At 38.2% G+C, this 23,191-nt stretch overlaps 1 protein-coding gene and 1 pseudogene across 1 annotated transcript in view; both read right to left on the bottom strand.

The window, feature by feature from the left end:
- The window catches only part of SLC9A9 (solute carrier family 9 member A9), a 602,343-nt gene extending 598,279 nt beyond the window's left edge, over nt 1–4,064 (bottom strand). The window contains exon 1 of the mRNA XM_010381303.2: nt 3,681–4,064. Within this exon, the coding sequence (XP_010379605.1) occupies nt 3,681–3,855 (175 nt within the window). The 5' untranslated portion in view covers nt 3,856–4,064. The remainder of the gene's footprint in view (nt 1–3,680) is intronic.
- Nucleotides 4,065–11,125: 7,061 nt separating this feature from the next.
- Nucleotides 11,126–18,102, bottom strand: LOC115899633 (annotated as a pseudogene).
- Between the last annotated feature and the right edge of the window lie 5,089 nt (nt 18,103–23,191).

Genomic DNA, 23,191 nt, shown 5'->3' with positions numbered 1-23,191 from the left:
ATCTAGAATTTTTAAATTGGACTCTCAGGGACGTTGATAAAATAGACTCAACATCTATTGAGTCTTCTAAAGAACATTTGACACATGTCAAAGGAATACTGGCAGAAACGCAGATGACAGAATAGGCTGAAGTATTATAGGAAATTTGATGCTGGGGAAAAACATTTATCATTCTCGATACAGGACAAGTGATACATTATACAAATAGTGAGAGCAAGAGCAGTACTCGGTGGAGTAGGGGAGTTGCTAGCCAAATTCATTGATAAGCATTATGTTCAGGTCCACTAAATCTTACACCATGTTTCATTACAAGCATAACAAGCATATGTGTGTGTAGCATGGAGATGACTGTTACAGTCTACTCTCAAATGTTCACATCCTAAAGAATAAGAAATTTTAAAAGTTTTTCCTTCCTTTCTTCTTTTCTTTTTTTTTTCTTTTCTCCCTTCCCTTCCCTTCCCTTCCCTTCCCTTCCCTTCCCTTCCCTTCCCTTCCCTTCCCTTCCCTTCCCTTTCTTTTCTTCCCTCCTTCTTTCTTTCTCTCTTTATCTCTTTCTTTCTTTCGACAGGGTCTCACTCTGTTACCTAGGCTCAAGTGAAGGCTGGAGTGAAGTAGCACAGTCATAGCTCAAAAAGCTTAAGTTTTAAACATAGTTTTGTTTCTTTTCTTCCCCATTGGTTATCAGCATGGCCCCTGCTCTTGCAAAAGCTATGAGTTTAATCCTCTAATGGAAAAGGGAATTTGTACAGTGTGGGATGCTGAAAATTCACTCTTTTAGACCTCCTGGAAAAGAGAATCTGGCTAATCCTGAAAGCTTAACCATATGAGGATGCATCCAGATCCCAGAGACACATCCTTTCTCCAGGAAAATTATTGCAATAATGTACTTATTTTTAAATATCTTAGCATCTCTTAGTAAAGAGATGGAGGTTGAATCCCACCTCAACAGCTAACTACATGACTTTCATCTCTCTAAGTCTTCATTTCTTTGTCTGCAAAATGAGAATGCTGGATTTATGATCTTTGAGGCTCCTTCCCCATCTATGAATTCCAAGTTCATTTATAACTGTTGGACAATTAATTCACTTGGCATCTCCTTTCCCCTATCATTAAAAGTGTTTACTAGAGTATCCCATCGTGTTCTTCTGGTGCAGTTTCAGACTATTTTGTTACATTACTGACAGAAAGTTCCTAATAAGCATTTAAGATATAACATTTAGGACATCCCTGAAGAAGAAATGTGACAAGTCATGAATGCCACCCATATGGAGTAGTTTCAGAAAACATAGGGAGAGTTCTTTCAGGTGAACGTGAACCTTAGTAAGACACACAGAGGAGTGAAGGCACATGGACCAGCCATGAGTGGCTATTCAGTTTTGGAAAGTCCCTTCACTTCTCTGGGATTCAGCTTCTTTCTCTGTAAAATAAAGGGGGCAGAGAAGATAACCTCTAAAATTCTGTGACATCCTAACAATTATGATTCTATGCCAAGAAAAAGTTAAACATCACTAAAATATGTCTTTTCATTGATTTATATAGTCAAGATAACTGAAAGATACTCAAAATTTCTAATAATAGAATACATATACATATGCATATCTTCATAATTTTTATAATCCTTTTACATTGCACTGGTTCAGAATTTGCTTTCAATAACTTTTACATTTAAAAACTCATGAAAGAAGAATAGGAATCAGAGAACCCAACTTAATTCCACTCATAAACTTTAAGCCTTATCTGCCTTAAGAACAGCAATTTAGAGAAATGCTACGTCAACAGCAGTGGTCAATGAACTATTATTTTATGATTTCAAGCACAATTTAAAAATATTTCAGAGAGTTTTTCAGGATTAAAGGTAATCTGGAATTTTTCAGGTTCAGAAATAAGAGTTACTGTTTGTATTGTGAATGCAAAATATGTCTGAATTTTAGTAGGTTATCAAAACGTTTACAAAAACAATATCCCCACCATTGAACTTGGTACATGAGTCATAGTTCAATCAAATTCAGGGATGTGAAGAAATCTTTCCCTCTAATAAAGGTTGGCAATCTATTAAATCTGCATAGTTTTGGTAAAGCTCATATGTCCCTTTAATATGATATCAAGAATTATATTGTTTCTGGCTTCTCAGATTCTATTCCATATCCTTGCAGATTACGTATTAGTCAAGTCAAGAGAAAAATTCTGTTCACGATGGAGATAGGCAAATGACAGGAACCTAGGGCTTCGTATCTGATGGCATCACTTCCTTTTTGTTTGCTATTTCTCTCCCACCTGATTGTGACTTTTTTTCTCTTAAATGAGAGTTTTCTTGTATCTGTTAAGACCCTCAATACTGGCTGGGAATGGTGGCTCATGCCCGTAATGCCAGCATTTTGGGAAGCCAAGGTCAGAAGATCTCTTTAGGCCAGGAGTTGGAGACCAGCCTGGGCAACATAGTGAGACTAAATTTTAAAAAATAAGTAAAACAATACAGCAAAAAATTTTTAAAAGACCCTCAATACCAAGGAATTTAACTCTGTGCTCTGAATGGATCAGCATATCAGCCTCCTGAGCCTGAAACTTCCACCTTATAGCTCAAGTATCTCACAGTGGGATCCACTTAAGGCTTAGGATTCCTTATGTTCTCAAATCATGACTATACACTGTTAATATCAGGACATCACAGGATTAGCTTATATAATGTGCATTGATCTTGTACCCTGAATCTCAGGCTTAGGAAAGGGTTTCAGGATTTCCAAAATTGCTATAAATTATAGCAATGCCTTGCCTGTTGCCATTGTGTTCAAACTTCCTATCCATTGTCAGGCTGAGATAAGAGCAGCGAAGTCAACTATTTCATCAGTAACACCAGTTTATTAATGAAAACTGTTGTCTTTCATTTTACTTTAAAAGATGAGAGTACAGACTAGATAATCTCTGTCAGACTTTATTAAACTTTCTGAAAGGAATAATATGGTAAGTTGCCCAGAAAGAGCAATACTGTAGGTGTTAAATATTTTTCCACACCTTGGCCTCCAATAAATAAATGAGAGATACATAACAAATAACACTAACAATGATAATCATAAGTTAGAACATCTGAAATCAGGCTAAGAAGTAAAAAGTACTGCATAAAGAAACTGTCATTTCTTTATAACTTTTTATTACAAGAAAATTAAACGTTGTTCATATAAATAAAAAGGACTTGGACACAATATTCTCATAAGAGGGATGGGGTTAGTTTCTGCAAGTTTTCTTTTTGAAATTAGTTGATATAAGAGGATTTACTCCAGACATTTTGAAGTGATGTTTTTTCTAGAACTTTGTAAGTTCATCAGTGCAGCCAGTGAGAGAAGGCTGCTCTTTGTGACTGCAGAGCCATCACTTCCCAACATCATTGCAAAAACAAACAGCTCGCCCTCGATTCCCCACATGACAATGGACCCGCATCTGTCAACAGACTTGCATTATGTGCCGTGTGAGAACATGACTAGGACATTTGCTCTCGTGACATGGCAAATTTCGGCGGCTTGTCTGGAAAGAGATTAGTAATCATCACGCTGCGGCACCTTTCATCAAGCTAAAGACATTTCAATCAGCACATTTTCTCCAGTTTCGGTACTTTGCTATCTGAGCACAAGTCTCTAATTACGCTCAAGCAACAAGTTTCACATCAATCTCCCAATTTATGCACTCACCATACACCATTGCTCCTCCAGTTTCATGCAAGAAGCGGAATCGATGATTTTTAAATAACCAGATTGTCAAAATGGTAAGGATGAGCAAAAAATTGAAGACAAGCAGCTCCACCGCTCCCTGATGTTGAAACTGATACTCATCTTTTTCTGACATAATCCTTGACTGTCTCTCCATTCTCCAGTCTTCTTGGGATTCCTTAGATAAAAACCTGGATAAGGGCTATTTTATCAAGATTTGCCTAAGACAGTCTGACTGCCTGAGAATTTCAGAAGAAACACTGCCACTTTAGCTGCTACTTCACAAGCATTCTGCCCTGGCTTAGTATTCAGATGGCTTCTAGTTACAACTTCCTGTTTCTCTCTTAAAGCAGCCCTGTCTCTTTTCAAATTCCAGAGTGTGTGGTTTCATCACTGACTCTTAATGTCTTTAAATGATTCATCTCATGAAAATATCTTTCATACTGGACAAATCTGCAAGCAGTGATTCTAAGATCTTGAATCATGGTCTTCTTGTTCCAAACAAGTCTTCTTAAGCTGCATAAATATGAACCGTAGATTAATAATAAAAAAGGTAGCCTTACACAAGCAACGTTTTCTAAGTTCCAAAAGCCAATTCCTGATTCAACTTCACCTAAACGTAAGATCTTTCCTCTCTAACCAAAACCTGCCAAAGTGATGGGGATTGATAGCACAGTTATCAATCAGCCTCTGTGCTCTAAATGGATCAGCATATTAGCCTCCTGAAAAGATATTATACTGCTTAGCCTGAAACTTCCACCTCATAGCTCAAGTATCTCACAATGGGATTCACTTAAGGCATAGAGTTTCTTATGCTCTCAAATCGTAACTATACATTGTTTAAGCAAACCTAAAGTGATTTCACAGGATTTTTTAAAATTGTTGTTGTTGAGAAGCAAGAAAGGATTTAGTATATGACTGTTTGGCTTTATATAACTGATAGCTGCAGAGCAGCATTTAAACTCTAAATCAATTGTTTTTCTTTTAACAAGAGAAAACAATGAAAGCAAAAGACAAATAAAATTCCATCTCCATCTCTGCGATTGTACTGTTTGGATATGTTGAGACAAAAAGGAAAAAAACAAAACACGTAACTTTGAAAGAGAAACTCACATAGCCATCCTCAGCAATGCCGCATGCATGGATTTCTCTTTGTAGGGTTCCTGGTCTAGGCATCCAGGACCCACAGAAATCTGCAACAGATCACAACCTCCTCTGTCCTGTGGCAAAACAATGCTGCTCACTGAGAAATGGTTCTGCCACCAGTAATGAAAGCTCCGTATTCACAGGATTCTGACCATAAGAGTGATGATTCTTCAGATCATCTTCCATGTGGCAGGTTGCTTCTGTTTGATTTCATGTTTTTCTACTTTAAAATAGTTCAAGATAATACCATGGGTTCTGCAACTTTTTTCCCCCTTTTCTTTCTCTTTTCTTAGCAAATGTTATGACTTGCTTGCTTTTAACACTTGATCCTATAACACATTTGGATATATCCTGGGGTTAAGTGATTTTTTTTTTTTCATTTTACCATATCATTGGAATTTAGGAGTATTAATCACCTATTATCCCCATTTTGACAGAATAAATACTCAATTTATACAATGTGATTTCTTATTGAGTAGGCTGAGCCCAAATGTATCCTGAAACAATTTTTGTCACTAAAAGCTAAAGGTCAAGCATATAATATTATTGGGAGCTAACTACCTCTTCAACAGTTTCACCATGAGAGTAAATCTGTCAACCCCTTAATACAAAACTCTGCTGTTTCAGCATCTTTGTGCAACTTTTGAAGCTTATTTCCTCTCTGAGTTTAACTTAGCAGAGGGTATTTATGTGTGCTGCAGATGTTCTTCTAACACGCTACCCTTTTTGGCAGGAATATCTGTGATGACTAATATTCATACTGTTTTGAAACCTGTCAGCTAATGCTTGCAAGCATTGCATGGAGCTTTGCTAGCAGGTTCTACCTTTATAATTTTGCAACTCCACAGGTTCAGTTGAGTTGTCAGATATACAAGATAACACAAATTCAAAACCTAGAAACTTCCTGTCTTTTTGTTTTTTGTCATTATGGAATTAATTTGGTTTTCTTTTATCACAGTTATTCCATCTGAGTAGAATAAACTTTTTTTGGTTGACCCGTCACATCCAGTTTCACTCTTTTACCCAATGAAACAACTTGACAAAAGATTAATGGCCCATACAATGTTTTGATTGACTTATACATCTTTTTAAAAGTTTTAGGTTTGATGTCAACACATTCCAATCAGTATATTTAACATTTAAAAAAATCATATGGCTTCTTGTAGGAAAAACTTGTAAGATCTGGCACATTGGGCCCTTCTTACATGGCCACAATCTGTTGGGGTTGAGTGGTTGCCTGCTGCATTTGCAACCAGCTTGCCACAAGTCCATTCATCCCTATTCTTTCATTCATGGTCCCTGTGTGGCTCCTGCAGATGTTTGAATGTATCACCCCTCCTTTATTCCAGGAATGGAGTACATTCACTATTCCATTGTTCATTCCTGATGCCGCTTCACACTGGGGGGAAAAGCTTAAGGGAAAGGGGGCTCAGGAAATGTCTCCAATTCCTCTACCCAGAAAAGGAATTCAGTTCTTCCTATTTTGTGTTTTCTTTTTAGAATATTATTTTTTATTTTGCTGTACCAATATAAGTGAGAAAATAAAATAGAAACATGTAACAATAGAGAGTCTACTATGGACCAGAAAATATGCCAAGAAAATTAATTTAGTCTAATTTAATATGCAGAAAACACTCACTCTCCTCCTGGTGAGTAATTTAAGGCTCAGGGAGAGTTGGCAACATAGCCAAGGTCACACAGCCTTTAGCAGTTAAATTACATGTGGGGTGTATTGGCCTTTAGATGGCTTTTCAGCCAGGGTGATCAACTCATTCTAGCTTATCAGGGACTTTCCTGGTCTACTACCGAAAGTTGTGTGTCCCAGGAAATCCCCTCACTCACAGACAAACAAGGGAAGTTGGTCACTCTAACATCCAAAGTTCCTCAAATTCTCAGATCCTGTACTGTCAATAATCACTATGTTTCATGAGATTCCTGAAGGAGATATTCACAGGAAAAAGAATATCAGTTAAAAATTACACATTGTTTTATGACCTGGTAACCAGAATCCTTAGTTCCAGGTTCTCAGGTGAAATTGGGATGGACTCAAAACTTAGGTACAAGGACCAAAGAGGAATTCTTGACAGTCCCTAAATCTCAATATTAATACCTGCTGGCCACTGCAAGATACAACATGCAAGTGACAAACAGCAAAGAGAAAGAACAGGATGGCCCAGCCTGTTGCAGTCAGTGTGCCCTGTCTCAGCTTGCCCATCCAGCCACAATGAAAGAAAGAACTGAAGAGTGGAACCTCCCAGGCCAGTGTAACTTTGCATGGTGTGGTAATTGCACCCACTAGTGAATGGGACCCAATCAGCTTTACAGAATCTAACCAATCACTTCAGTGCTCCTGGTTCTTGTAAGAGGTCATTGAAGATTGTGGGGTCAGAGTATCGAGAAGCTAAGTTTGCCTTGGGTAGGGAGAGATACTGAGAAGGCCCCTCTCCAGCTCCCTGGAGCTCCACAATGCCGTCTTAGTTCTCTCTCAGCTCTTAGGATTAATAGAGAATGCTTAAGACAACACAGGCCCTGGGTTATAGGAAAATTCCACTGTCTCTTTCATGTGGCCTTTCCCTTACTATTTATCCATCTTTGAGGCCAGTGAAATGGAAGTTTCATATTTTGCCCCACCCTACTCGAAGCTTCTGAAATGGGCCAGGACAGGACTGTAATTAAGTTTGTTTGAAAGCCACACTATGTCCTCAACCAAAAATCTATCCCCTATTCTATTTTCAAGCTCACCATAGACCTATCTTAGCTGTCCCCACCTGAAAAAAGTCACATGTTAGCATAAATTGCCCCTAAATTTGAGTAATATGGACCCCTCCCATTAGTATATTTCCATAGCGAAATGAAAGCTCAAAAATTTCACAGGTGATTAAATCCCATAATAAACACCTAGACAATATTAAGCCCACCCCAAATTCACTGTTCAATGCTGGGTTTCTTTTCTTCAGCCTTTATGAAGTCTGGTCTGTGGGATCCAGGGCCATGAACCCAGGATGGGACCCCAACTCCATGTTCTTTCCACTGCTCTTCATTATAGTGGGAAGGTGAGATTAAAAATCACTGAAAATGAGTGAAATCAGAGAATTTGTATCATTTTATCAAACCATGCAAGTGTAGAAACGTGTGTGGCATGGATAGGGAATCCTTTCCTTCTTCTACCCAACAGGTGCATTCCAGCCATGCTCTGAGGAGGGAAGTATGGGTGAAGACCTCACTGTTTTTCTCTGTGAACTGTTATCTCTGTGTTGATTCTTAATGCTTAGAAGCCCATCACTCAGTGATGACCGGAGAAAAGGGGAATCTTCTTCCACCTGCACTAGAGGCTATTTGGCTGGCCTTGCCCCACCAAACATGTACTGGATGCTATTTAGGCATTTTTGCATTGAAGAGTCCCCAAACTGTATACAGCCAGGTTGAGGCAAATCTGATACAATGCCTGTGATCCAGTCATGTCATCCCTATGTTATCAAAGGGGGGACCGTCATACAGCTGAAGCCTGGGGAATGAGGAGGGTCCCAGATGCAAATCCCTTGACTCCCAACTCAGCCCCTCTTCACCCTGTTTCCTGCAATCCCCTCATTTTGTCCTCAGCTTTCTGTCCACAGCACATCATCTCTTTTCTTTTAGAAATGACACTTCTTCAATAGAAATAACAAACTCCAGTCTATAGGTCCCCTCTTCTGTCTTGTACATCTCGGAAGGCCCATCATGAGAAAAAAAATTCACTCACTGGCTTCTTGTTTTGTTCAGTCTCTGCTGGTTCTGCATAAGGCAGAGGTAATGCAGGCTCATCACAGTGGCTGGAACCTACTCCTAACCCAAGATAAAGAGTTCAGGGATGAAAAGAAGTGTAAGCTCTGAAGCCAAGGTCAAGAAGGAAAAGATGGAGACATGCTACTCCATGCTGCAACTTGTTTTAGCACAAAATTTCTGAAATAAGAGCTGAGAAAATTCATTTCTTTGATCTCCCATTAAGTGTCCACTTGATAAATTTGCATTCTTCTTAGGATATAACTGCTACTCTATGTCTTACAAAGTAATAATTCTGACCTCACTCGCTAAAATACACTGTGTGCTAAATTATAAAATTTTTGTATAAACTAACAAAGAAAGCCATCATGCCCCTCACCTCTCCCTGATCTCTACATTTTTCTCTAAAGAGAAAAAGAGACTTAGGAGAGAAGACAGAGCTCCAGATTAGGAGAAGTTGAATACGCTTGGAAATATTTTCTGAAATGAAGTATGTCAAAATCAAGCAGATTTGGACAGTTTCACTTCTTAGTTTTTCCCATATCAATTCAAAATCTAGCCTTTGAGGCAGCCTTTGTTAGAGGGTGTCTCTGTTTGAGTTCCCTCACAGCAGACCTTGAGACAAGGACTTGCAGGTAGTTTATTTAGGAAAGGATCCAAGGAATCCCAAGTGAAAAAGTTTGCACAAAGACTAGAAAATACCATTTTTCAAAAATACAATTTTAATTTGCATTGAAGCCTCATTCATTCTTCATTTCATTCAATTCTGTATATGGTCTATGTACTTTGAAACTTTAATAATTTATAGCTATGCTCAAAGTAATCCTTAAGTAGCACACAAGATGAATTTTATTTATGCTTAAGCCAACTAAATTACATAATAAATTCTATGACAAACACTATGGTTCTCTTAGATAAGAAGGTAAATCATGTTCCATGGCCAGGAGAGTTAAAACCGCATGTGACCTGTGCAAAGGAAATTCAATTTACTTTGAATACAATTTTCTGATGGTAATACTAGATCTAAAGTATAAGTTTTAAGTTAAAAGTTTAAAACTACTCTGAGACTCTTTGAAGACTGTAACTTGGTGTATCACACACAAACACATACACTATGCCCCACCCTACCACCCAAGATCTTCCTCCAAATGAATTTTAAATCAATAACAGGTGGTTACGTATTCATTGAAATCCAGACCAACAGGTTTAATGGATGTCACAGGACAATGTGATTTTACTTCTATAAAAATGTCCTGCATTGCTGTGGAAAAAAAAAAAAAAAACAAAACAAATTCACAAAGCAAAATAGAGCAAACAATGACAATTTTTTGGTTACATCATATGTAGCTTCAAGAATGTTTCTTTGTTGGCTAGGCTAAATATGAATTCCCAAACAATGACACTTATACTATCCAGTCAGAAGCTCTAGTATCTAAGTAACTGACTTTCATTTCTAAACTCTAGGTGTGGAAAAGAACTGTTTCTCAGAATATAATCAGAACCTATAAATCTCAGTTAAATCTGTGACAGAAACATTGTGTTCTAGCAGCTGTTGGACAGACTCTTCCAGATTCCCAGGTTCCTCAACAAAATCACTAAAAAGATGATTAATTATGAATATTTGCTTATCCTTTGAATCTTTGCTAAAAAGGTAATTTAAAAAGTTTTTCACCAGGGTATTTGGGCTTCAAAATTGAGGGACTATAAATAACATACAGTTTTTAAATGTTAAAGGAATAATCTTTCTGGAAAAAAAAAATGTCTTCCTAGCTTCTTACTTAAGCCATGTCCTTCGTGGCACTATCTGAGAATTGTTGAAATGGGAAAAAGCAGAACCAATTAATTATCAGCAATTTAAGATTCAAACAGTATTGGATTCCACCAAAATCTACTCTTAAAACTAGATTTATTTCTAAGTGAAAAAAACCAAAATTGTTGTGTTAGAGATTCAACAGCCAAAACCTCAGGCGTCTCCCTTCCATCATGGTAACCAAAAGACAATACACACAAAATATACAGCTGACAAGAACAGGGTACACCAAGAATGTAAGGCTTTTGGTGAACTTTGTTTGATAACGTGGCTTAGACCAGAGGCTTCCCACATCTCACTTCAATCTACAGGAAAGCCAAGAACAGCATACTCTGAGACATGCTTGCTGGGGTAAAATCTATCTGCACAGTGGAATCTACTTCCAAGTACTCAACCTCTCTAAAGAAGGGTTGCCTTTTGCAGAGACAACAGCCAGAAAGGGAATTTTAGGGCTCCACCCCCCCACCCCTCAAGCTTCTGGGCTCATTTTGACTGATCAGAGAGAGAAAAGGATCAACCTTCTCTGCACCTGAGCCCAGGAAACTTACTTCTAGTAAGGCGTGGCCCAGCCAATGTGGTGCTTGGATCACCCACTGACCATCCCTGTTCCAAGGGATTAAGAGTGGGATATACTTTCTATGACTCTTCCAAGAGGTCAGAAGTGGAGGTAGAAGTTTCCTCCTTCGTGGACCACTGTGGAAATGTAGGGACAGAAGCAGAAGGGCCCCTTATATTTTTAGGTTTTTTCGGGGAAGGGGATTTTTTTTGTTTTATTTGCTGTTGTCCCAGGATTACTGAAAAAATTGCAGCATTCCAGACAGATTCAAACAGCTCCCTGAGGCATTTTGAAATTTATCGCAACTGTAGGCTGAGTGACCTGCAGGTTGGACAGACTGACAAAGTCCAAAAGCTTCCGCATTTCCTTAGTGTCAGGGTCTACTTCAATGGTCTCCTGATCTGGGGCTGAGATCTCGGAAACATAATTGTCCCTCCTTTCTCTCTCCTTCTCCTGCAGCTTGATGGAGATACCTCTCACTGGGTCCTTCTGAATCCCCTTCATCAGATGCATGACATAGCCTACTATCTTGTTGCGGAGCTTCTTGCTGAGGATAATGGTGATCTCCTCGCACACACGTTTGTTCGTGTGGAAGTCTTTGCCCAGGGATGTGTAGTACTGGTCTATGAAGACCTGGGTGGCCTTCTTTGTGATTTTGGTGCAAATGCGGCCATGTGAGCGAAGGGCTCCCTGTTAACTCTCCCCATGTCTTTTTTCTTTAAACCTGTTGGAGCAGGGCTGGTGCACTCGGGAGAGCAAATCTGCATTGTGTCTGAGCAGGCCTGCTCCTGTGTTCATGTGGATGTGTGTTTTGTATCCTCCTAGGGCTAGTGTGTAGAGTGGCCGAAATGTTGCACTTGAAGGCTGTAAGGAGAATAGGAACTCAGCGAAATTGCCTTAACTTCCCCCCATACCAAAGGATTAATATTTCCTCCTATACAATTTTTTAAAATTGTGTTGATCACAAGTTGTGCTTAACCAGTTCAGCAAAAAGTATGCCGTTTTAAAAAATACTCAAAAAATACAATGTAGATACACTATTCAACCACCTAATTTGAATGTTATTTGATTATTAAATTGTGAGAAAAAGCCCTAAAGTTCGAAATCAAATTCCCCTTCCTTCTGTAAGCTAAATTTGAAATTTTTCTGACTGCTTTCTAATTTTGTTGGATTGGGCTCAGTCTCGTGGTGCCAGATTTTCTTCACCAGCTGTGATGTTTGGGGCCATCTTTGGAGCACTAGAATATCTAGAGAGTCTTCAGCAACAACAAAGTTGAATGAACCTAACTACAGATTACTCACACTGAGCCAAAATACAGGAAGCTGGGTCATATGGTACATTTAGTTCTAGATCCTTGAGGAATTTCCATACTGTTTTCCATAATGGTTGAACTAGTTTACAGTCCCATCAACAGTGTAAAAGTGTTCCTATTTCTCCACATCCTCTCCAACACCTGTTGTTTCCTGACTTCTTAATGATTGCCATTCTAACTGGTGTGAGATGGTATCTCATTGTGGTTTTGATTTGCATTTCTCTGATGGCGAGTGATGATGAGCATTTTTTCATGTGTCTGTTGGCTGTATGAATGTCTTCTTTTGAGAAATGTCTGTTCATATCCTTTGCCCACTTTTTGATGGGGTTGTTTGTTTTTTTCTTGTATATTTGTTTGAGTTCTTTGTAGATTCTGGATATTAGCCCTTTGTCAGATGAGTAGGTTGCAAAAATTTTCTCCCATTCTGTAGGTTGCCTGTTCACTCTGATGGTAGTTTCTTTTGCTGTGCAGAAGCTCTTTAGTTTAATTAGATCCCATTTGTCAATTTTGGCTTTTGCTGCCGTTGCTTTTGGTGTTTTAGACATGAAGTCCTTGCCCATGCCTATGTCCTGAATGGTACTACCTAGATTTTCTTCTAGGGTTTTTATGGTATTAGGTCTAACATTTAAGTCTCTAATCCATCATCCCACTACTGGGTATATACCCAAAGGATTATAAATTATTCTACTACAAAGACACATGCACATGTATGTTTATTGTGGCACTATTCACAATAGCAAAGACTTGGAATCAACCCAAATGTCCATCTGTGACAGACTGGATTAAGAAAATGTGGCACATATACACCATGGAATACTATGCAGCCATAAAAAAGGATGAGTTTGCGTCCTTTGTAGGGACATGGATGCAGCTGGAAACCATCATTCTTAGCAAACTACCACAAGAACAGAAAACCAAACACCGCATGTTCTCACTCATAGGTGGAAACTGAACAATGAGATCACTTGGACTCGGGAAGGGGAACATCACACACTGGGGCCTATCATGGGGAGGGCGGAGGAGGGAGGGATTGCAGTGGGGAGTTATACATGATATAAATGATGAATTGATGGGTGCTGACGAGTTGATGGGTGCAGCACACCAACATGGCATAAGTATACATATGTAAAAAACCTGCACGTTATGCACATGTACCCTAGAACTTAAAGTATAATAATAATTAAAAAAATTAAAAAAAAAAATAAATAAATAAATAAAATAAAAAAATACAGGAAGCACGAGCAAATCCCATGCCCCTAGAGTAGCTGTCCTAAACCAAATTATCTCTCCCTAGTTTTGCAAATAGTACAATTTGGGGAAAGGCAGGAACATGAAGAAATGCAAAGTTATAGATATGATATTTTCTGTTTCAGGCTGACCAATATAGACATCAACTGGCCATTTGGTCCAGAGGTAATTATGAAAGAATTTAAACCCACAAGAAAGAAATTGTCCATTTATTGTAACATTGAGCTCCCTGTGCCAATGGGGAAATCACTTGTATATACTGTCTTGCCTTAGAGAGTGGCACTTAAAATACTTCCTTCTAAAATTTTGAAATGTGCCAGCTTGACACTTCTGGTCCTCCAGTTTTATGCAAGGCTTGGTCAGTCCCTTCTGTGTTCATCTAGTGTGTTTAAAACCTTTTCATTATTTATTAGTGAAATGATATGACATCTGGACCTTTAACATATTCCCTCATAAAATCTTGTGAGATAAAGTTAAAATGGAAGTAACGACAATTTTATGGTTGCTGGGGTTACATGATGGGAACGTATGGTATTTTTCTCTCTACTTTTGTGAGTGGTTGAAATTTTTCATAATACAATTTTTTATGTATTTTTATTTCCCTCTTGATTTTCACACTTGGGGAATCCAGTTCCTCCCTGGGCTTGAATGCTGCCTAGTAATGTATCTTCCATTCCCTCTTTAAGCACATTCATGATATGCATTCTGTGAAATCCCACCCTCTTTCCCTCTCTGTTTTTCCATATTGAGTAGAATTCCAAGAGGGTTTTAGCCTTGCACTGCAGCAGCTTTTGTCCTGGAGTTCCTTTCATCTGGGAACTCTGTTTTATGGATAAAGTTCTCTCTCATTACCCTAGTGGCCTCATTTGGAGGATTACCCTCAGCAAAGCCCTAACTAAAGCCACTGCGGATATTTCTAAGTAGGAATCATTATGCTCTTTTTTCTTTATCTTTTTTATTTCATTGTTTTCTCTACCCATACATTTTTCTATATTATCATTTACATAATTCAAACATTTTTTTATTTCAATAGTTTATGAGATACAAGTGTTTTTTGGTTACATGGATAAGTTCTTTAGTGTTGATTTCTGAAATTTTAGTGAACCCATCACCCAAGCAGTGTACACTGAACACAGTGTGTAAACTTTTATCCCTCATTCCCATCCCAATCTTCCCCTCTGGGGTCCCCAAAGTCCATTACATCATTTTATGCCTTTACATCCTCATAGCTTAGCTCCCACTTACAAGTGAGAATACATAATATTTGGTTTTCCATTCCTGAGTTACTTCACTTAAAATAATGCCCTCCAGCTCTATCTGAGTTGCTGCAAAAGACATTATTTCATTTTGCTTTATGGCTGAGAAGTATTCCATGGTGTATATATATTACATTTTCTTTATCGATTTGTTGGTTGATGGGCACTTAGTTTGGTTCCATATCTTTGCAATTTAGAATTGTGCTGCTATAAACATGCATGTGCATGTATCTTTTTTGTATAATGACTTCTTTTCCATTGGGTGGACACCAAACAGTGGGATTGTTGGATCAAATGGTGGAGTTACTTTTAATTCTTTAAGGAATTTCCACACTGTTTTCCATAGTGGTTGTACTAATTTACACTAATACAATGTAAATTACACCAGCAGTATAAAAGTGTTCCCTTTTCACCACAACCATACCAACATCTATTGTTTTTTGAGTTTTTAATAATGGCCATTCTTGCAGGAATCAGGTGGTATCTCATTGTGATTTTAATTTGCATTTCCCTGAGGGTTAGTACTGTTGAGCATTTTTTCATATATTTATTAGCTGTTTGTATATATTCTTTTGAGAAATGTCTATTTGTATGCTTTGCTTACCTCTTGATGGGATTATTTGTTTTATTCCTTGCTGATTTGTTTGGGTTCTTTGTAGAGTCTGGATATTAGTCCTTTTTTGGATGCCTAGTTTGCAAATATTTTCTCTCACTCTGTGGGCTGCAGGTTTGCTCTGCTGATTATTTCTTTTGCTGTGCAGAAGCTTGTTAGTTTAATTAATCACATTTATTTGTTTTTATTTTTGTTGCATTAGCTTTTAGGGTTTTAGTCATGAATTGTTTGTGTAAGCCAATGTCCAGAAAAGTTATTCTAACGTTATCTTCCAGAATTTGTATGGCTTCAGGTCTTAGATGTAAGTCTTTGATCTATCTTGAGTTGATTTTTACATAAGATGAAAGAAGGGGATCCTGTTTCATCTTTCCATATGTGGCTTGCCAGTTTTCCTAGCACCATTCATTGAATAGGGTGTCCTTTTCCAAATTTATGTTTGTGTATGCTTTGTCAAAGATCCGTTGGCTGTAAATTTTTGGCTTTATTTCTGGGTTCTGTATTCTGTACTATTGGTCTGTGTGACTTTTTATACTAGTACCATGCTGTTTTTGTAACTATAGCCTTGTAGTATAGCTTCAAGACGGGTAATGTGATGCTTCCAGATGTGTTCTTTTTGCTTAGTATAGCTTTGGCTATGTCACTCTTTTTTGGTTCCATGTGAATTTTAGGATTGTTTTTTCTAGGTCTGTGAAGAATGATGACAAAAACAAAAATAAATAAATGTGACAGTATTTTGATGGGAATTGCATTGAATCTGTAGATTGCCTTAAGAAATAAGATCATTTTTCACAATATTGATTCTTCCCATCCATGAGTATGGGCTGTGTTTCCATTTGTTTGTGTCATCAATGATTTCTTTCAGCCAGTGTTTTGTAGTTTTCCTTGTAGAGATCTTTCACTTACTCGATTGAGTATATTCCTAAATATTTTATTTTTTTTGCAGCCATTGTAAAAGGGAGTGAGTTCTTGATTTGATTCTCAGCTTGGTCATTGTTGGTGTATGGCAGTGCTACTGATTTGTGTGCACTGATTTTGTATCCTGAAATTTTAGCGAATTCGTTTATCAGATCTTGGAGCCTTTTGGGTGAGTCTTTAGGGTTTTCTATGTATATGGTCATATCATCAGTGAACAGTGACAGTTTGACTTCCTCTTTTCCAATTTGGATGCCCTTTATTTTCTCTTTTCTGATTGTTCTGGCTAGGACTTTCAGTACTCTGTTGAATAGAAGTAGTAAAAGTGGACATACTTGTCCTATTCCAGCTCTTAGGGGGAATGCTTTCAATTTTTCCCCTTTCACTATGATACTGGCTGTGGATTTGTCACATATGGCTTTTATTATTACTTTGAGGTAAGTCTCTTCTATGCCTATTTTGCTTAGGGCTTTTATCATAAAGTAATTCTGAATTTTATCAAATGCTTTTTCTGTGTCGATTGAGATAATCATATGGTTTTTGTTTTTAATTCTGTTTATGTGATGTATGACATTTATTGATTTGTGTCTGTTAAAGCAACCCTGCATTCCTGGGATGAAACCCACTTGATTATGGTGTATTATCATTTTGATGTGCTGTTGGATTTGGTTAACTTGTATTCTATTGAGGATTTTTGCATCTGTGTTCATCAGTGATATTGGTCTGTAGTTTTGCTTTTTTTTTTTTCTTTTGAGACAGAGTCTTGCTCTGTCACCCAGGCTGGAGTACAGTGGCATGATCTTGGCTCACTGCAATCTCTGCCTCCTGGGTTCAAGCAATTCTCCCGGCTCAGACTCCCAAGTAGCTGGGATTACAGGCACCCACCACGATACCTGGCTAATTTTTATATTTTTAGTAGAGACAGAGTTTCACCATGTTGTCCAGGCTAGTCTTGAACTTCTGACCTCAGGTGATCCACCCGCCCCAGCCTCCAAAAGTGCTGGGATTATTACAGGCATGAGCCACTGAGTCTGGCTGGTCTGTAGTTTTCTTTTGTTTTTTGTTATGTCATTTATTAGTTTTGCTATTAGGGTGATACTAGCTTCACAGAATAATTTAGGGAGAATATACTCTTTCTCTGTTTTCTGGAATAGTTTCAGTAGGACTGATACCAATTCTTCATTGAATGTCTGGTAGAAATCAGCTGTGAATCCGTCTGGTCCTGAACATTTTTGTTGACAATTTTTTTATTACTGATTTAGTCTTGCTGCTTGTTATTGGTCTGTTCAGGGTTTCTATTTCTTTCTGAAAATCTACGAGAGTTGTATATTTCCAGGAATTTATCCATTTCATTTAGATTTTCTAGTTTGTGTGCATAAAGGTGTTTATAGTAGTCTTGAATTATTATATTGTTTGTATTTCTGTGGTATTGGTTGTAACATCTTCAGTTTCATTTCTAACTGAGCTTATTTGGACCTTCCATTATGATTTCTTTCATGTGATTTTCCCCAAAACTTTTCCTTTTCCTGACTTCTGAATTTCTAAGCCTTGAAAACCTTTTTCTCACATCATCAGCAGTAGAACTATTCTCTCAGCTACATGTTTTCCTGCGGCAATAGAATACACCCTAATGTTCCATTTCCTTCTGCTCTTCCACGGATTCTGCAGGATCAGCAGAGCCTTGCTTTCTTCCTCCTCCTCCTGTGTAGCACTGATTGCTGGAGCAGAATTCCTCTCCTCTTTTTTCTTTAGAACCAGATAGTTTTCCTGGAGTCTCCCATATGAAATCATTGAGTTCTGAGTCAGTCAATTGTATTAATTGTTCAAATGCATTCAGTCACCATCACCAACCCAAGTTGGAAAATTCTGTCTATAAGCTACCCTCCATCAGCCCAACAGCTAACCCTGGCCTGGAGTTGATCTCCTTTGCACCTACTGTGCTACCCTTTACTGTGCTTCATCTTCCCTAAACCTTTGCACACAGTCCTAACTCTATGTGTTTCCCGGAAATCATCCCCCAAACCATGGCCATAGAAGTTTTGCCACCTGAAATGACTGTGTCACCTTCAAACTCATCTAAGGATGTTTAATGTATTCTCTGCTAATCTTCTCAGCCCTTCTATAACAAATGTCCAGTGTTCCTGAAATCACCCCATGCAGCTCTTCCATGAAGTTTTCCAACTGCTCTCTTATTCTTGCAACTCTAAGAGGACACCTCTCAAAATGCTAGAAAACAAATGACAAAGTTTCCTCAACAAATAAATTAGAAAAAGAAAGGGGGGAGCTGGAGGCAGTTAATAAATAAAAAGAAGTTTTAAGGGACATATCGACCAAATGCAATGTGGTAGTTTTCTTTCTGATCTTGATTCAAACAAACCATATATTTATATGGTATTTATAAACAATGGTGAAATTACAGTTGGGTGGTGGGCACACTAGAAGCTCAGACTCTACCACTGAATAATATATGCAAATAAGAAATCTGTACTGTGCCCCCAAATCTACAAACATTAAAAAGAGAATATGTTACTTTTAAAATGGTGAAATTAGAAAACTAGCTAGATATATAATATGAAGAGATATTATTAATATTTTAGATGTAAAATGATATTGTAGTTAAACCTTTAAAAATTCTTATTTCTTTGAGATAATATAGATGAAATCATATAATGTCTAGGATTAATTGTAAAATACTCCAGCAGGTGCTGGGATTTGGAGGAGGAGGGGGGAGGTACACAGGAAATGAGAATAGACGTATGTTGATAACTGCTGGAGTGGAGAGATGGGCACATGGAGAGTCATTATATTATTCTCTCTTCTTTTGTGTATATTTGGAAATTTCCATAATCAAAAGTTTTTGAAAAATAAGAAGAATAAAAGAAAAGACAAACACCCCCTCTCAATAGTTTCCTCTCTCTGGGCTCTCACTGGAGGAATTAACCTAGTGAGCTCTCATGATCTTGCCTCCTTTATTTGATTTTTATAAGCCCCCCTGCCCTAACACTCCTTAAAAAGATAACAGCTAAAATATTTCTCATTTTTTAGTCCCACTTTTTTTTAAAAATTCAGTCTGTCTCTAGAGGAGAAAACTGTTTATCCACCCTATCTTATTTTTCAATGTGCATACCTTTATTTTGTTTTCATTTTTTCTCATTGTTCTTCTGATTGCAAGACCAAACCTTTTTTCAGAGTTTTCTTTCCCCAGTATGTCACTATGCAAACCAAATTCTTATTGACAGGGAGTTTTCAGTGGAAAATCTTAAATGGTCCCTCTAAACTTTTGGTCCATAATGAGGGTGGGTTGCTTTGCTTCTGCTTAAAAAATGTGTCATATGCCCTATAGGAGAAAATCTATATTGTTATTTATCTATTCCCTTGCCCTTCTGTGGTTGAAGCTTCAGTAGGGGGTCTCTAAAATTTGAACCCATGAGCAGACTTTACAACATACACAGTTTAGAACCAATTTAAGACTTGGTGATAGAAGTAGGGTATTTCCAGGACCCTATGTAGGTATAGAAGATGTGATAGAAGTAGGTTATTTCCAAGACCCTATGTAGGAGCCTCCCAAGCCCAAGAGACTATTCAGATCTTGATGTCATTTACAGAATGATAAAGAAGTCTGAATTTGGAATAACTAATCTGGAGATGCTGCTTCAGCCTGACCTTGACAACCTGAAGGTCAGCATGAACACAGAGTATTCCGTGTCCCATGGGAAACTCAATTCCCTTTGCAAGTCTGGCTGAGAAGCACTGTATGGGGAAAAAGACACTATGGAAGTAATAATTATTCTTTTCACAAAACCCTAAAAAACTTTACATAGTGAAGTCCATCTGTTTTGAGGTGGCACTTAACTGGCGCCTTTCTGGGCTCTGATGTACCAACTGTGGCTATGTTACAAGCCACTGTGAACTGCCCCAGCCCAAGCTGGCCTATATCAAGATCCTCATTCTCCCTGGGTTGCCCTTTGCTGCCCAAGCATTCATCCTATGATTTCCCAGCCTGCATTTTCGAGATCTAGCAGCTCTAAAATTCTCTCCCACTTCTTTCCAAGATGTTGACTGATGAAGTAAACACTCAAAGGACAGGTAGCCAACCGTATCAATGGCTTAGCAGGGCTTCTGCTAAAGAAGGGAGAATGCCGCTTAGACACAAAGTATTTTTAGATCCAGAATCTGCACATTCACACTGGGTGTATATCCAAGCCTGCATATAAGACTCTGAGTCCACTCATCCAGCTGGTTGCACAGACTTACTGTACTCTGTCTTCAGCAGGGACTTCTGACTATGGAAGACACTGTCCAGGTGGATTTACTTCATGGTGACAAAAGAGGAGACAAGGTTGTTTGCACCTAAAAGCTCAGGGAGTCAAAGAAAGAGAAAGAGATGGCACCTTCCACTGTTAAGAGCATAGTCCTATAGTGTACACCATGGCCCAAAAGTAGCACACTCTGTTCAGAGGGGATGGCAGAGAGGCACAAGCTTCCTCGCCAGGACTCTTCCAAGAGGACAGAAGTATTGGTGAATGTATCTTTCTTTCTGGGCCAAGCTGGGATCATGTGAAGAAGAGAAAACATTTTTCTCTACAACTCTTAAGTTTGAGGTTTCAAAATTGGAGATACTACACTGAAAAGTTTAGAACTTCAACCAGGTCATCTTATTATAGAAAGTTATACATTTCAGAAGTTTTTCCTTCAAAATACCACAGAGCTCTTTTATTTTACTATTGATATAGTAGATCACTTTGCATATTAATGCTTCTAATAATTGTTTCTGAACTCTAAAAACTTTATCCTTGAAATACAGTTTCATATTTAAACACAGCTGCAATAATAGTATTTACACACAGTAGAAATACTCTATTGTTTTTCAAATATTGTTCTTCTCAAAGTGAGGTATCTGGATCAGCAACATCAGCCTCACCTGGAAACTTGTTAAAATGCAGATTCTTTCACCCTGGACCCACTGTGTCAGAAGCTCTGGTGGTGTAGAGACTGAAAATCTGTGTTTAACAAGTCCTCTGGATGATCCTGATGCTCATTAAAGATTGAGGATTGCTTGCCTAAGAGATAACTTGATAGATGTCTCAATCAATAGAGCAATAAATGACTCATGTCATAAAGTAAATGGAGCCAATACACAAACAAAAAAGTACTAAAGGCTGGTTTAAAAATAAGCAGTGTTAAAAGATAAACTTCAGTACGTTAAACTTCTAAATAATTTATTTGGGCTGATGGGAATTCATCAATTTGGCAGCACCAAACTGAGAGTGGTTTAGGCTCCACCAAAGGGGCTTAAGGTGAAAGCCTTTTTTCTCTTTCTTGAGATGGAGTCTCACTCTGTCACCCAGACTGGAGAGCAGTGGTACAATCTTGGCTCACTGCAACCTCTGCCTCCTGGGTTCAGGTGATTCTCCTATCTCAGCTTCCAGAGTAGCTGGGATTACAGGCAGGTACCATCATGCCTGGCTAACTTTTTGTATTTTTAGTAGAGACGGTGTTTCACCATGTTAGCCAGGATGGTCTCAATCTTCTGACCTCATGATCCCCCCACCTCGGCCTCCCAAAGTACTGGGATTATAGGCATGAGCCACCATGCCCGACCCAGGTGAAAGCTTTTATAAAGTGTTCACATAAGGAAGACAATGAAAATGTTTGGTTAATTTGCAAAGTCCCTAGTTAGAGGTTAGAGGTTAGTTGGCAGTTTCTGATTGGTTAAGTTTAAGTTTCATTTTATTGTTTACATTGAGTTCCTTTCAGGTTGTTTATATAGGAACTCAAGGCACTGAAGTTGTCTCAGCCTAATGGATTCCCAATTTTTCTTTTAACAATAATAAAATAACTGGTACATAATGTCACATGTAAATAACTACTATACATACCAAAGACTCAAGATAACAATTAACTCAGTGATCAATGAATCAGATTCCAATGTGTTCTTCTTTAAGAAAGAGGTGTATGTAGCCAGTGCTGTATTTTTTCTGTTTTCTTTCTTTTCCTTTCCTTTTTTTTTTTTTTCTATGCAGAAAGACAGTAAACATCCTGCTCATTCTTACAGGCATTGCATCACTTCTATTCCCAAAGGTTCAGCATCAACCTCTCTCTGCAGTATCCGACAGAACTGGCTTCTTCTCTCCTCCTTCATAGTTTATCTGATTTTTCCCTCCCCTTTATATCCTCCTCAAAGGGCATCACTGTTTTGAAATAATATTGATTGTGGTTCTGCCTACAGTGCCACTAAAAGCTTTGACACAACAGACACAAAGATGATTAATTATTATCCACATATTTAGAATAACAAATAGCATTTTTAATCCTCTATCTTTTCTTTTCTCCTATCTCTTTTACTCTCAGAAGCTCCTTTAAGATACATTTTTTCCTTCCTTTCTGTATCCAGTTCTAGTACAACAATCTGATCCCAGGTCCCTACTGAAGTCTTTTGAATCCTATGCTTATCCCATTCTCATCTTTCTTCCCTGTATCTTATCTTATTTTCTTCCTGATTTTATTTTCTGCTTCCCTTCCCCTTGATTTTTTTTTTCTCATTCCTCTGTACACTCCATCAGATCCTTTTCCTTTCCCTGATGCTTTCTCTTCTTCACCATTCTTTCATCTTATATCCCCCTTCAGCTCAGTTTCAGGCAACAGAGGCTGAGTGGATCTGCAGTCGAGTCACCTGGAAGGCAGGTGGACACACTAAGGAGGCCTTGGGACATGGAGGACACTTGGCACCCTGAGGCTGAAGGGCCCAATCTTTCGCTGGCTACTCCTGGCAATACAATATTTAGAAGCCAGGATGGGTCTGACATTTATGTTCTGTGCATGTTTCTTCAGGAGGTTGCCCAGTTTGACTCTGCCAGTTTCAAGTTCTCAGTTTCTTTGG

This window comes from Rhinopithecus roxellana, chromosome 1 (genome assembly GCF_007565055.1).
Source record: "Rhinopithecus roxellana isolate Shanxi Qingling chromosome 1, ASM756505v1, whole genome shotgun sequence".
Taxonomy (NCBI): Eukaryota; Metazoa; Chordata; class Mammalia; order Primates; family Cercopithecidae; genus Rhinopithecus; species Rhinopithecus roxellana.
This window is presented reverse-complemented; position numbering and strand designations above follow the sequence as displayed.